Source organism: Coregonus clupeaformis, chromosome 33, assembly GCF_020615455.1.
Source record: "Coregonus clupeaformis isolate EN_2021a chromosome 33, ASM2061545v1, whole genome shotgun sequence".
Classification (NCBI taxonomy): Eukaryota; Metazoa; Chordata; class Actinopteri; order Salmoniformes; family Salmonidae; genus Coregonus; species Coregonus clupeaformis.
Window position 1 is genome coordinate 1,780,698 of NC_059224.1, and position 15,664 is coordinate 1,796,361.

Below are 15,664 nucleotides of genomic sequence, written 5' to 3' on the forward strand. Positions count from 1 at the left end.
CTCCATATGGTCATTGTCTCTCTCCATATGGTCATTGTCTCTCTCTCTCTCTCTCTCTCTCTCTCTCCATATGGTCATTGTCTCTCTCTCTCTCTCTCTCTCTCTCTCTCCATATGGTCATTGTCTCTCTCTCTCTCTCTCTCTCTCTCTCTCCATATGGTCATTGTCTCTCTCTCTCTCTCTCTCTCTCTCCATATGGTCATTGTCTCTCTCTCTCTCCATATGGTCATTGTCTCTCTCTCTCTCTCTCTCTCTCTCTCTCTCTCTCTCTCTCCATATGGTCATTGTCTCTCTCTCTCTCTCTCTCTCTCTCTCCATATGGTCATTGTCTCTCTCTCTCTCTCTCTCTCTCTCTCCATATGGTCATTGTCTCTCTCTCTCTCTCTCTCTCCATATGGTCATTGTCTCTCTCTCTCTCTCTCTCTCTCTCTCTCTCTCTCCATATGGTCATTGTCTCTCTCTCTCTCTCCATATGGTCATTGTCTCTCTCTCTCTCCATATGGTCATTGTCTCTCTCTCTCTCCATATGGTCATTGTCTCTCTCTCTCTCTCTCTCTCTCTCTCTCTCCATATGGTCATTGTCTCTCTCTCTCTCTCTCTCTCTCCATATGGTCATTGTCTCTCTCTCTCTCCATATGGTCATTGTCTCTCTCTCTCTCTCTCTCTCTCTCTCTCCATATGGTCATTGTCTCTCTCTCTCTCTCTCTCTCTCTCTCCATATGGTCATTGTCTCTCTCTCTCTCTCTCTCTCTCTCTCCATATGGTCATTGTCTCTCTCTCTCTCTCTCTCCATATGGTCATTGTCTCTCTCTCTCTCTCTCTCTCTCTCTCTCTCTCCATATGGTCATTGTCTCTCTCTCTCTCTCCATATGGTCATTGTCTCTCTCTCTCTCTCCATATGGTCATTGTCTCTCTCCATATGGTCATTGTCTCTCTCTCTCTCTCTCTCTCTCTCTCTCTCCATATGGTCATTGTCTCTCTCTCTCTCCATATGGTCATTGTCTCTCTCTCTCTCTCTCTCTCTCCATATGGTCATTGTCTCTCTCTCTCTCTCTCTCTCTCTCTCTCTCTCCATATGGTCATTGTCTCTCTCTCTCCATATGGTCATTGTCTCTCTCTCTCTCCATATGGTCATTGTCTCTCTCTCTCTCTCTCTCTCTCTCTCTCTCTCTCCATATGGTCATTGTCTCTCTCTCTCTCTCTCTTTCTCTCTCTCTCCATATGGTCATTGTCTCTCTCTCTCTCCATATGGTCATTGTCTCTCTCTCTCTCTCTCTCTCTCTCTCTCTCTCTCCATATGGTCATTGTCTCTCTCTCTCTCCATATGGTCATTGTCTCTCTCTCTCTCCATATGGTCATTGTCTCTCTCTCTCTCCATATGGTCATTGTCTCTCTCTCTCTCTCTCTCTCTCTCTCTCTCTCTCTCTCTCTCTCTCTCTCTCTCTCTCTCTCTCTCTCTCTCTCTCTCTCTCTCTCTCTCTCTCTCTCTCTCTCTCTCTCTCTCTCTCCATATGGTCATTGTCTCTCTCTCTCTCTCTCTCTCTCTCTCTCTCTCTCTCTCTCTCTCCATATGGTCATTGTTCTCTCTCTCTCTCTCTCTCTCTCTCTCTCTCTCTCTCCATATGGTCATTGTCTCTCTCTCTCTCCATATGGTCATTGTCTCTCTCTCTCTCTCTCTCTCTCTCTCTCTCCATATGGTCATTGTTCTCTCTCTCTCTCCATATGGTCATTGTCTCTCTCTCTCTCTCTCTCTCTCCATATGGTCATTGTCTCTCTCTCTCTCTCTCTCCATATGGTCATTGTCTCTCTCTCTCTCTCTCTCTCTCTCTCTCTCTCTCTCCATATGGTCATTGTCTCTCTCTCTCTCTCCATATGGTCATTGTCTCTCTCTCTCTCCATATGGTCATTGTCTCTCTCCATATGGTCATTGTCTCTCTCTCTCTCTCTCTCTCTCTCTCTCTCTCCATATGGTCATTGTCTCTCTCTCTCTCTCTCTCTCTCTCTCTCTCCATATGGTCATTGTCTCTCTCTCTCTCTCCATATGGTCATTGTCTCTCTCTCTCTCTCTCTCTCTCTCCATATGGTCATTGTCTCTCTCTCTCTCCATATGGTCATTGTCTCTCTCTCTCTCTCTCTCTCTCTCTCTCTCCATATGGTCATTGTCTCTCTCTCTCTCTCTCTCTCTCTCTCCATATGGTCATTGTCTCTCTCTCTCTCTCTCTCTCTCTCCATATGGTCATTGTCTCTCTCTCTCTCCATATGGTCATTGTCTCTCTCTCTCTCTCTCTCTCTCTCTCTCTCTCTCCATATGGTCATTGTCTCTCTCTCTCTCTCCATATGGTCATTGTCTCTCTCTCTCTCCATATGGTCATTGTCTCTCTCTCTCTCCATATGGTCATTGTCTCTCTCTCTCTCTCTCTCTCTCTCTCTCTCTCTCCATATGGTCATTGTCTCTCTCTCTCTCTCTCTCTCTCCATATGGTCATTGTCTCTCTCTCTCTCCATATGGTCATTGTCTCTCTCTCTCTCTCTCTCTCTCTCTCTCCATATGGTCATTGTCTCTCTCTCTCTCTCTCTCTCTCTCTCCATATGGTCATTGTCTCTCTCTCTCTCTCTCTCTCTCTCCATATGGTCATTGTCTCTCTCTCTCTCTCTCTCTCCATATGGTCATTGTCTCTCTCTCTCTCTCTCTCTCTCTCTCTCTCCATATGGTCATTGTCTCTCTCTCTCTCTCCATATGGTCATTGTCTCTCTCTCTCTCCATATGGTCATTGTCTCTCTCCATATGGTCATTGTCTCTCTCTCTCTCTCTCTCTCTCTCTCTCTCTCCATATGGTCATTGTCTCTCTCTCTCTCCATATGGTCATTGCTCTCTCTCTCTCTCTCTCTCTCTCTCTCTCCATATGGTCATTGTCTCTCTCTCTCTCTCTCTCTCTCTCCATATGGTCATTGTTCTCTCTCTCTCTCCATATGGTCATTGTCTCTCTCTCTCTCTCTCTCTCTCTCTCTCCATATGGTCATTGTCTCTCTCTCTCTCTCCATATGGTCATTGTCTCTCGCTCCCTCCCCCCCATAGGCGAAGACCAAACTGCAGAACTGTATAGACCGTTACATAGAGGAGAAGATTGTTCTGGCAGCCAGGGCCATATCTAAATACGCCATAGAGAAGATCAGTGATGGAGACGTCATTCTAGTTTATGGATGGTAAGAAAATATAATGTATTTTAATCAAGAGGGCTGAGCCTCTTGGGGCCGGTCACCTGGACACTGATGGAGCGGTTTCCACTTAGTCATTAACACTATGGAGCGGTTTCCACTTAGTCATTAACACTATGGAGCGGTTTCCACTTAGTCATTAACACTATGGAGCGGTTTCCACTTAGTCATTAACACTATGGAGCGGTTTCCACTTAGTCATTAACACTATGGAGGCGGTTTCCACTTAGTCATTAACACTATGGAGGCGGTTTCCACTTAGTCTAACACTATGGAGCGGTTTCCACTTAGTCATTAACACTATGGAGCGGTTTCCACTTAGTCATTAACACTATGGAGCGGTTTCCACTTAGTCATTAACACTATGGAGCGGTTTCCACTTAGTCATTAACACTATGGAGCGGTTTCCCGGACACTGATTAAGCCGAGTCCTGGGCTAAATAGCATGGTCAATTGAGAATATCCATTGAAATTGTTTTTTAGTCCAGGACTAATCTTAATCTGTGTCAAGGAAACCGCTCCATAGTGTTAATGACTAAGTGGAAACCGCTCCATAGTGTTAATGACTAAGTGGAAACCGCTCCATAGTGTTAATGACTAAGTGGAAACCGCTCCATAGTGTTAGACTAAGTGGAAACCGCTCCATAGTGTTAATGACTAAGTGGAAACCGCTCCATAGTGTTAATGACTAAGTGAAACTGCTCCATAGTGTTAATGACTAAGTGAAACCGCTCCATAGTGTTAGACTAAGTGGAAACCGCTCCATAGTGTTAATGACTAAGTGGAAACCGCTCCATAGTGTTAATGACTAAGTGGAAACCGCTCCATAGTGTTAATGACTAAGTGGAAACCGCTCCATAGTGTTAATGACTAAGTGGAAACCGCTCCATAGTGTTAATGACTAAGTGGAAACCGCCCCATAGTGTTAATGACTAAGTGGAAACCGCTCCATAGTGTTAATGACTAAGTGGAAACCGCTCCATAGTGTTAATGACTAAGTGGAAACCACTCCATAGTGTTAATGACTAAGTGGAAACCGCTCCATAGTGTTAATGACTAAATGTTGGAGACCAGGGTTTGAGTCGTGGTTGGGATACACTCCATATTCACTACATTACAATACATAACTGATCTCCCATCCTGTCTCCCCTCTGTAAAATCTATCCAATCCTCTCAACTCTACAGTAGTGCCAACTTAGAGTATAGGACAGGGGTACGCAACTCTGACCCTACGAGGCCCGAAGCCTGCTGGTTTTCTGTTCTACCTGATAATTAAATGCACACACCTGGTGTCCCAGGTCTAAATCGGTCCCTGATTAGAGGGGAACAGTGAAGAAATGCAGTGGAACTGACTTCGAGGTCCAGAGTTGAGTTTGAGGGGTATAGGGGTTAGGGGTCGGTTTACAATCCAGTAGAATCCAGAAGTTATCAAACCTGTGTCCCTTCTCCCCCTTCTTAGCAGATCTGGGACCAGGCTAGGGGTCAGTAAGGAACTCATCAGTTATTGATGTCATATCCTGTCCTTCCGTAGCTCGTCCCTGGTGAACCACATCCTGTGCGAGGCGTTTGAGAAGAGCAGGAAGTTCCGTGTGATTGTGGTGGACAGCCGGCCTCGTCTGGAGGGAAGGGAGGCTCTGAGACGCCTCGTACAGAGAGGCATCAGCTGCACCTACGTCCTCATCTCTGCCCTCTCGTACATACTACCTGAGGTAAACTAGTCCTCATCTCAGCCCTCTCATACATACTACCTGAGGTAAACTAGTCCTCATCTCTGCCCTCATACATACTACCTGAGGTAAACTAGTCCTCATCTCTGCCCTCTCATACATACTACCTGAGGTAACCTAGTCCTCATCTCTGCCCTCTCATACATACTACCTGAGGTAAACTAGTCCTCATCTCTGCCCTCATACATACTACCTGAGGTAAACTAGTCCTCATCTCTGCCCTCTCATACATACTACCTGAGGTAACCTAGTCCTCATCTCTGCCCTCTCATACATACTACCTGAGGTAAACTAGTCCTCATCTCTGCGCTCTCATACTTACTACCTGAGGTAAACTAGTCCTCATCTCTGCCCTCATACATACTACCTGAGGTAACCTAGTCCTCATCTCTGCCCTCATACATACTACCTGAGGTAAACTAGTCCTCATCTCTGCCCTCATACATACTACCTGAGGTAACCTAGTCATCTCTGCCCTAATACATACTACCTGAGGTAACCTAGTCATCTCTGCCCTAATACATACTACCTGAGGTAAACTAGTCATCTCTGCCCTCATACATACTACCTGAGGTAAACTAGTCCTCATCTCTGCTCTTATACATACTACCTGAGGTAAACTAGTCCTCATCTCTGCCCTCATACATACTACCTGAGGTAAACTAGTCCTCATCTCTGCGCTCTCATACATACTACCTGAGGTAACCTAGTCCTCATCTCTGCGCTCTCATACATACTACCTGAGGTAAACTAGTCCTCATCTCTGCTCTTATACATACTACCTGAGGTAAACTAGTCCTCATCTCTGCCCTCATACATACTACCTGAGGTAAACTAGTCCTCATCTCTGCCCTCATACATACTACCTGAGGTAAACTAGTTCTCATCTCTGCCCTCATACATACTACCTGAGGTAAACTAGTCCTCATCTCTGCCCTCATACATACTACCTGAGGTAAACTAGTCCTCATCTCTGCCCTCATACATACTACCTGAGGTAAACTAGTCCTCATCTCTGCCCTCATACATACTACCTGGGGTAACCTAGTCCTCATCTCTGCCCTCTCATATACAGTGGGGAAAAAAAGTATTTAGTCAGCCACCAATTGTGCAAGTTCTCCCACTTAAAAAGATGAGAGAGGCCTGTAATTTTCATCATAGGTACACGTCAACTATGACAGACAAATTGAGAGAAAAAAAATCCCAAAATCACATTGTAGGATTTTTAATGAATTGATTTGCAAATTATGGTGGAAATAAGTATTTGGTCACCTACAAACAAGCAAGATTTCTGGCTCTCACAGACCTGTAACTTCTTCTTTAAGAGGCTCCTCTGTCCTCCACTCGTTACCTGTATTAATGGCACCTGTTTGAAGTTGATATCAGTATAAAAGACACCTGTCCACAACCTCAAACAGTCACACTCCAAACTCCACTATGGCCAAGACCAAAGAGCTGTCAAAGGACACCAGAAACAAAATTGCAGACCTGCACCAGGCTGGGAAGACTGAATCTGCAATAGGTAAGCAGCTTGGTTTGAAGAAATCAACTGTGGGAGCAATTATTAGGAAATGGAAGACATAAAAGACCACTGATAATCTCCCTCGATCTGGGGCTCCACGCAAGATCTCACCCCGTGGGGTCAAAATGATCACAAGAACGGTGAGCAAAAATCCCAGAACCACACGGGGGACCTAGTGAATGACCTGCAGAGAGCTGGGACCAAAGTAACAAAGCCTACCATCAGTAACACACTACGCCGCCAGGGACTCAAATCCTGCAGTTACAGACGTGTCCCCCTGCTTAAGCCAGTACATGTCCAGGCCCGTCTGAAGTTTGCTAGAGTTCATTTGGATGATCCAGAAGAGGATTGGGAGAATGTCATATGGTCAGATGAAACCAAAATAGAACTTTTTTGGTAAAAACTCAACTCGTCGTGTTTGGAGGACAAAGAATGCTGAGTTGCATCCAAAGAACACCATACCTACTGTGAAGCATGGGGGGTGGAAACATCATGCTTTGGGGCTGTTTTTCTGCAAAGGGACCAGGACCGACTGATCCTTGTAAAGGAAAGAATGAATGGGGCCATGTATCGTGAGATTTTGAGTGAAAAACCTCCTTCCATCAGCAAGGGCATTGAAGATGAAACGTGGCTGGGTCTTTCAGCATGACAATGATCCCAAACACACCGCCCGGGCAACGAAGGAGTGGCTTCGTAAGAAGCATTTCAAGGTCCTGGAGTGGCCTAGCCAGTCTCCAGATCTCAACCCCATAGAAAATCTTTGGAGGAGTTGAAAGTCCGTGTTGCCCAGTGACAGCCCCAAAACATCACTGCTCTAGAGGAGATCTGCATGGAGGAATGGGCCAAAATACCAGCAACAGTGTGTGAAAACCTTGTGAAGACTTACAGAAAACGTTTGACCAGTGTCATTGCCAACAAAGGGTATATAACAAAGTATTGAGAAACTTTTGTTATTGACCAAATACTTATTTTCCACCATAATTTGCAAATAAATTCATTAAAAATCCTACAATGTGATTTTCTGGAATTTTTTTTCTCATTTTGTCTGTCATAGTTGACGTGTACCTATGATGAAAATTACAGGCCTCTCTCATCTTTTTAAGTGGGAGAACTTGCACAATTGGTGGCTGACTAAATACTTTTTTTCCCCACTGTATACTACCTGAGGTAACCTAGTCCTCATCTCTGCCCTCATACATACTACCTGAGGTAACCTAGTCATCTCTGCCCTCATACATACTACCTGAGGTAAACTAGTCCTCATCTCTGCCCTCATACATACTACCTGAGGTAAACTAGTCCTCATCTCTGCCCTCATACATACTACCTGAGGTAAACTAGTCCTCATCTCTGCCCTAATACATACTACCTGAGGTAAACTAGTCCTCATCTCTGCCCTAATACATACTACCTGAGGTAAACTAGTCCTCATCTCTGCCCTAATACATACTACCTGAGGTAACCTAGTCCTCATCTCTGCCCTAATAGATACTACCTGAGGTAACCTAGTCATCTCTGCCCTCATACATACTACCTGAGGTAAACTAGTCCTCATCTCTGCCCTCATACATACTACCTGAGGTAAACTAGTCCTCATCTCTGCCCTCATACATACTACCTGAGGTAAACTAGTCCTCATCTCTGCCCTAATACATACTACCTGAGGTAACCTAGTCCTCATCTCTGCCCTCTCATACATACTACCTGAGGTAAACTAGTCCTCATCTCTGCCCTCATACATACTACCTGAGGTAACCTAGTCATCTCTGCCCTCATACATACTACCTGAGGTAAACTAGTCCTCATCTCTGCCCTCTCATACATACTACCTGAGGTAACCTAGTCATCTCTGCCCTCATACATACTACCTGAGGTAAACTAGTCCTCATCTCTGCGCTCTCATACATACTACCTGAGGTAAACTAGTCCTCATCTCTGCCCTAATACATACTACCTGAGGTAAACTAGTCATCTCTGCCCTCATACATACTACCTGATAGTGATGGGGGAATAAATAGATAGTTAGATATCGTAATATTATCAAGTATCAGTTCATAAAAATATATGTATTTTTCCCCCCCGCTACTGTAGGTAGCGTTAGCTAGCGCTAGTCAGCTGTATCTGCGCCAAAACTCTGGTCTTTTTCATCCTATAGCTTGTTCTCCATCTTTTTTTAAATAGTGAGCCAGCATGTTTTCAGTGCTTTTATGTCCATGACTGATCAAAACTAATTTTCTCATGCTCTCTCTTTCTGCAGCAGACATGGTGAGCAATATATTTTGAACATCAAATCGCAACACATACAGGGCTTTCAGTAATTATTCATACCCCTTGACTAATTCCACATTTTGTTGTGTTACAGCCTGAATTCAAAATGGATTAAATAGATTTTTAAAATCCACCCATCTACACACAATAGGATTCCCACGGGGGGGCAGTATGAAAAATGTATGCACTCACTAACTGTAAGTCGCTCTGGATAAGAGCGTCTGCTAAATGACTAAAAATGTAAATGTAATAATGACAGAGTGAAAACATGTTTTTAGAAATGTGAGCAAATGTATTGAAAATGAAATACAGAAACATTTACGGAAGTATTCACACCCCTTTGCTATGACACTTGAAATTGAGCACAGGTGCATCCAATTTCGTTTGATCATCCTTGAGATATCGCTACAACTTTGATTGGAGTCCACCTGTGGCCAATTCAATTGTTTGGACATGATTTAGAAAGAAACACACCTGTCTATATAAAGGTCCCACAGAAGCAGAAACTATACCATGAAGTCCAAGGAACTGTCCGTAGATCGCCAAGAGAATTGTGATGAGGCAAATATCTGGGGAAGAATTAGAAATGAAGCCAAAAAAAAATTATTCTAGAGTGTTGAAAGTTTCCAAGAGCACAGTGGTCTCCATCATTGGGAAATTCAAGAAATATGTAACTACCCAGACTCTGCCTAGAACTAGCCGTCCGACCAAACTGAGCAACCGGGCATGAAGGACCTTGGTCAGGGAGATGACCAAGAACCCAATGTCCACTCTGACAGAACTACAGAGTTCCTTGGCTGAGATGGGAGAACCTGCCAGAAGGACAACAGTCTCTACCGCACTTCACCAATCTGGGCTTTGTGGGAGAGTGGCCAGACGGATGCCACTCCTGAGAAGAAGCCAAATGGCCGCATGCCTGGAGTTTGTAAAAAGGCACGTGGCAAAAGATTCTGTGGTCTGATGAGACAAAAATGTAACTCTTTGGCCTGAATGCAAAGCGTTATGTCTGGAGAAAACCAGGCACAGCTCATCACCTGTCTAACACCATCCCTACCGTGAAGCATGGTGGTGGCAGCATCATGCTATGGGGATGCTTTTCAGCAGCAGGGACTGGGAGACCGGTAAGGATAGAGGGAACAATGAATGGAGCCAAATACAGGCAAATCCTTGATGAGAACCTGCTTCACAGTGCAAACCACCTTAGACTGGGGGAGAAGATTTACGTTCCACCAGGACAATGGCCTCAAGCATACAGCCAAAGCAACACTGGAATGGCTTCAGAACTAGAATGTGAAAGTCCCTGAGTGGCCCAGCCAGAGGCCAGACTTGAATCCCATTGAAAATATGTGGAAAGACTTAAAGATTGCTGTTCATCACTGCTCCCCATCTAACTTAACAGAGTTTTTGAGAAAAACTGCAAGGGAGAAAATCCCCAAATCCAGATGTGAAAAGCTGATAGACATACCCAAGATGACTCAAAGCTGTAATTGTCGCCAAAGGTGCTTCTACAAAGTGTTGACTCATGGGTGTGAAAACTCTTGGAGGACTGGAGGTGTCATTGCACTATGGCACTTATCATTGAGATTTTTGGTGTTATAGGTATTTGTTGATTTATCACAATGTAGAAAATCCAAAGGCCCAGTGAATGTTTTCCTTACAATGTTCTTTGGTTTAACACTCTCGCTCTTCCCTGTTCTTTTAACTAACCTCCCCACAGCACATGCAACTAACTGTATGTGGGTTTTTATAAATGGTCTAATTTAACTCAAAATTCAATCATTAAACTTGCCCCTCTCCCAGGTATCTAAGGTGTTCCTGGGTGCCCATGCCCTGCTGGCTAATGGCTACGTGATGTCTCGTGTGGGGACATCTCAGATAGCTCTGGTGGCCAGGACCTTCAACGTGCCAGTCCTGGTCTGCTGTGAGACATACAAGTTCTGTGAGAGGGTGCAGACTGACTCCTTCGTCTCCAATGAGCTCGGTAATGTGGCAAGCATTCATTTAGCCTCCTTGAGTTTATAATTTAATAAGTAAGGCATGAGAACCCAGGGATTATCGTGTGATAACTCCCGACTGAGGGCTCCTCTGAGCCGAGGACCGGGAAACCGTCCTTAGGAGGGAGTTATCACACAATAATTCCCGGGTTCGAGGACCTTGTTGCTTTTATAAAACAGTTGCCAACATATATAAAAAAAATAAAAAAAATAAGATTTGTTTTCATTAAAAACATTAACATTTTAATTCATCCTTCCACGAGACTATATAGTCCGGGCAAAAGCCAGTTGTTAGTTCTGAGGTTCTAAAGTTGCTAACCAAACAGGCTGGTCGTTAACTCTATTGGAATGTTTTGACCCAGTCGTTCATTCTATCCATTCTACGTTGCTATGCTAAACAAATCATTGGCATGTAGCTAGATAGCAGAGGTTCAATGAAGATGAGAGACAAGAACTACAATAAAATATTTAATTAATAAATACTTTATAAATAGGCAACAACCAGTTGATTGTCGAGTCAATAAGATGGTTATGGAGGATAGCTAGGCTAACGTTACTTCTCCTTTGCTAGCTAACGTTAGCTAGCCAACTAAAGCTAACACACAATCACATCAAGCAGCTGAATTAACAGCAAACTATGTGCATTTTTAGTTTGTTTGACCTTCGTTTGCAGAACAGTGGTTGAAGTTTATAAATGCCTGGCTGGACTACAGAACAGTGGATTGATACTTGAAATGGAATTATGGCATTTTGCGTGGATTATCGTGAACAACTAATGGCTATCAACCAATCAGCATCCAGGATCCAAACTTGGCGTTCTCTAAGTAGAAGCATAAACCTACAGTATATGGTTATCGTATTAGAGCTAATAGAGGAATCTACGGTATGAAATGCTAAAGTATTTCTGATACCCAAGAATAGTAAAGCCCCCTTTGCTCGGCTATTTGAGCCAGTAATCAGCCTGTTACCGACCCTTAGTAAACTTTTTGGAAATAATTGTGTTTGACCAGATACAATGCTATTTTACTGTAAACAAATTGACAACAGACTTTCAGCACGCTTATAGGGAAGGGCATTCAACAAGCACGGCACTTACACAAATGACTGATGATTGGCTGAGAGAAATTGATGATAAAAAGATTGCAGTGGCTGTTTTGTTAGACTTCAGTGCGGCTTTTGACATTATCGATCATAGTCTGCTGCTGGAAAAACGTATGTGTTATGGCTTTACTCCACCTGCTATATTGTGGATAAAGAGTTACCTGTCTAACAGAACACAGAGGGTGTTCTTTAACGGAAGCCTCTCCAACATAATCCAGGTAGAATCAGGAATTCCCCAGGGCAGCTTTCTAGGCTCCTTGCTTTTTTTCAATCTTTACTAATGACCTGCCACTGGCTCTGAGTAAAGCCAGTGTGTCTATGTATGCGGATGACTCAACACTATACACTTCAGCTACTGCAGTGAGTGAAATCACTGCAACACTTAACAAAGAGCTGCAGTTAGTTTCAGAATGGGTGGCAAGGAATACGTTAGTCCTTAATATTTCATAAACTAAAAGCATTTTATTTGGGACAAATCATTCACTAAACACTCGATCTTGTAATAAATAATAAAATGTGGAAATTGAGCAAGTTGAGGTGACTAAACTGCTTGGAGTAACCATGGATTGTAAACTGTCATGGTCAAAACATGTTGATACAACAGTAGCTAAGATGGGGAGAAGTCTGTCCATAATAAAGCGCAGCTCTGGATTCTTAACAACGCTATCAACAAGGCAGGTCCTACAGGCCCTAGTTTTGTCGCACCTGGACTACTGTTCAGTCGTGTGGTCAGGTGCCACAAAGAGGGACTCAGGAGAATTGCAAAAGGCTCAGAACAGGGCAGCGCGGCTGGTCCTTGGATGTGCACAGAGAGCTAATATTAATAATATGCATGTCAATCTCTCCTGGCTCAAAGTGGAGGAGAGATTGACCTGATCACTACTTGTATTTGTGAGAGGTGTTGACATGTTGAATGCACCGAGCTGTCTGTTTGAACTACTGGCGCACAGCTCGGACACCCATGCATACCCCACAAGACATGCCACCAGAGGTCTCTTCACAGTCCCCAAGTCCAGAACGGACTATGGGAGGCACACAGTACTACATAGAGCCATGACTACATGGAACTCTATTCCACATCAGGTAACTGATGCAAGCAGTAGAATCAGATTTAGAAAACAGATACAAATACACCTTATGGAACAGCGTGGACTGTGAACAGAAACACGCACTCTACACACACGTACACATGGATGTTGTATTGTAAATATGTGATAGTGGAGTAGTGGCCTGAGGGAACACACTAAATGTATTGGGTAAAGTGTTATGAAATGTAATGTCATGTAATATTTTTTATTGTATATAACTGCCTTAATGTTGCTGGACCCCGGGAAGAGTAGCTGCTGCCTTGGCAGGAACTAATGGGGATCCATAATAAACCCCAGGAAGAGTAGCTGCTGCCTTGGCGGGAACTAATGGGGATCCATAATAAACCCCAGGAAGAGTAGCTGCTGCCTTGGCAGGAACTAATGGGGATCCATAATAAACCCCGGGAAGAGTAGCTGCTGCCTTGGCAGGAACTAATGGGGATCCATAATAAACCCCAGGAAGAGTAGCTGCTGCCTTGGCAGGAACTAATGGGGATCCATAATAAACCCCAGGAAGAGTAGCTGCTGCCTTGGCAGGAACTAATGGGGATCCATAATAAACCACAGGAAGAGTAGCTGCTGCCTTGGCAGGAACTAATGGGGATCCATAATAAACCCCAGGAAGAGTAGCTGCTGCCTTGGCAGGAACTAATGGGGATCCATAATAAACCACAGGAAGAGTAGCTGCTGCCTTGGCAGGAACTAATGGGGATCCATAATAAACCACAGGAAGAGTAGCTGCTGCCTTGGCAGGAACTAATGGGGATCCATAATAAACCCCAGGAAGAGTAGCTGCTGTCTTGGCAGGAACTAATGGGGCTCCATAATAAACCCCAGGAAGAGTAGCTGCTGCCTTGGCAGGAACTAATGGGGATCCATAATAAACCACAGGAAGAGTAGCTGCTGCCTTGGCAGGAACTAATGGGGATCCATAATAAACCCCAGGAAGAGTAGCTGCTGTCTTGGCAGGAACTAATGGGGCTCCATAATAAACCCCAGGAAGAGTAGCTGCTGCCTTGGCAGGAACTAATGGGGATCCATAATAAACCCCAGGAAGAGTAGCTGCTGTCTTGGCAGGAACTAATGGGGCTCCATAATAAACCCCAGGAAGAGTAGCTGCTGCCTTGGCAGGAACTAATGGGGATCCATAATAAACCCCAGGAAGAGTAGCTTCTGCCTTGGCAGGAACTAATGGGGATCCATAATAAACCCCAGGAAGAGCAGCTGATGCCTTGGTAGGAACTAATGGGGATCCATAATAAACCCCAGGAAGAGTAGCTTCTGCCTTGGCAGGAACTAATGGGGATCCATAATAAACCCCAGGAAGAGTAGCTGCTTCCTTGGTAGGAACTAATGGGGATCCATAATAAACCCCAGGAAGAGTCCCCTGTAGCTCAGTTGGTAGAGCATGGCGCTTGCAACGCCAAGGTTGTGGCTTAGTTTCCCACGGGGGGCCAGTATGAAAAATGTATGCACTCACTATCTAAGTCGCTCTGGATAAGAGTGTCTGCTAAATGACTAAAATGTAAATGTATCTTTAATCAATACAATGAAACATTTTAGTTTCTGAGTTTGGGTCATTTCTGTTCTGCTCCCAGGTAACCTAGATATGGATCTGCAAATGTAATATTAACTTCAATCGACAAAGTTGTCCAGATATTAAATTATCTTCCTAACCTGACTTGAATAGAAACAACATTAGTAGCAGTGCAAATTTCACAAACCCTATTTTTCTTTCCTCAGATGACCCCGATGACCTGATGGTGACCCGGAAGGGGAAGATCCTGCTGGAGAACTGGCAGGACGTGAGCTCCCTGGGTCTGCTGAACCTGGTCTACGACGTCACGCCACCGGACTTCGTGGACCTGGTCATCACAGACCTGGGCATGATCCCCTGCACCTCCGTTCCTGTTGTCCTCAGGGTCAAAAACCTTGACCAGTAAGAGTGGAGGGGACTGGACCCAGGGGGTCTGGCGTAGAGTCGCAGACTGACGACGCAGGGGTTTGACTTTGATGTGGTGTTCCATAAGAAGTTATAGGCTGTGTCTTAGATGGTACCCTATACCATATATAGGGGATAGGGTTCCGATTGGGGATGTACACTAATGTTCCAATGTCCATTCTAGCAGAGGACATCCCAATGCATAGGCCTGCCCAATTCATTGTTTTAATTCTTAGTAGCATGCTAGTGTTGCTATTGGAACGGGGCTTTAGACTCAGTCTCTCTCCCTTGGCTCAGTGTTTCTCCATGCTAGGCTATATCCACTGTAACAGCTGGCCCAAGCAAGACTACAGAAGTGCTCTGCTCTTCTTGAGTGTTGATTCACACCTGTGCTTTTGGCATGCAATAAATATCTGAAATGGCACATGCTTTTTAAACAGAGTTCCTATGTGTTCTTTTGGCAGGGTTGAATATAGAGAGGGGGGAGGGAGGGAGGGGGGAGGGGGTACAGTGGGGAGAACAAGTATTTGATACACTGCCGATTTTGCAGGTTTTCCTACTTGCAAAGCATGTAGAGGTCTGTAATTTTTTTATCATTAGGTACACTTCAACTGTGAGAGACGGAATCTAAAACAAAAATCCAGAGGTAGAAGGTCTGTCATCTTTATCATAGGTTGAATATAGAGGGGGGGGGAGGGGTAGAAGGTATAGGGTGAATGTGGGAACAGGTCCCGTATCCACAGAGTGTCTCAGAGTAGGACTGCTGGGATCTGTCCATACAATCGTATTTATTATGATCTAAAAGGC

At 44.5% G+C, this 15,664-nt stretch overlaps 1 protein-coding gene across 1 annotated transcript in view; it reads left to right on the forward strand.

The window, feature by feature from the left end:
- The window catches only part of eif2b4 (eukaryotic translation initiation factor 2B, subunit 4 delta), a 48,346-nt gene extending 33,052 nt beyond the window's left edge, over positions 1-15,294 (forward strand). Inside the window, exons 10-13 of the mRNA XM_041859919.2 lie at positions 3,076-3,203; positions 4,747-4,924; positions 10,533-10,713; positions 14,659-15,294. Of these exons, the coding sequence (XP_041715853.1) occupies positions 3,076-3,203; positions 4,747-4,924; positions 10,533-10,713; positions 14,659-14,858 (687 nt within the window). The 3' untranslated portion in view covers positions 14,859-15,294. The remainder of the gene's footprint in view (positions 1-3,075; positions 3,204-4,746; positions 4,925-10,532; positions 10,714-14,658) is intronic.
- Positions 15,295-15,664: the final 370 nt, after the last annotated feature.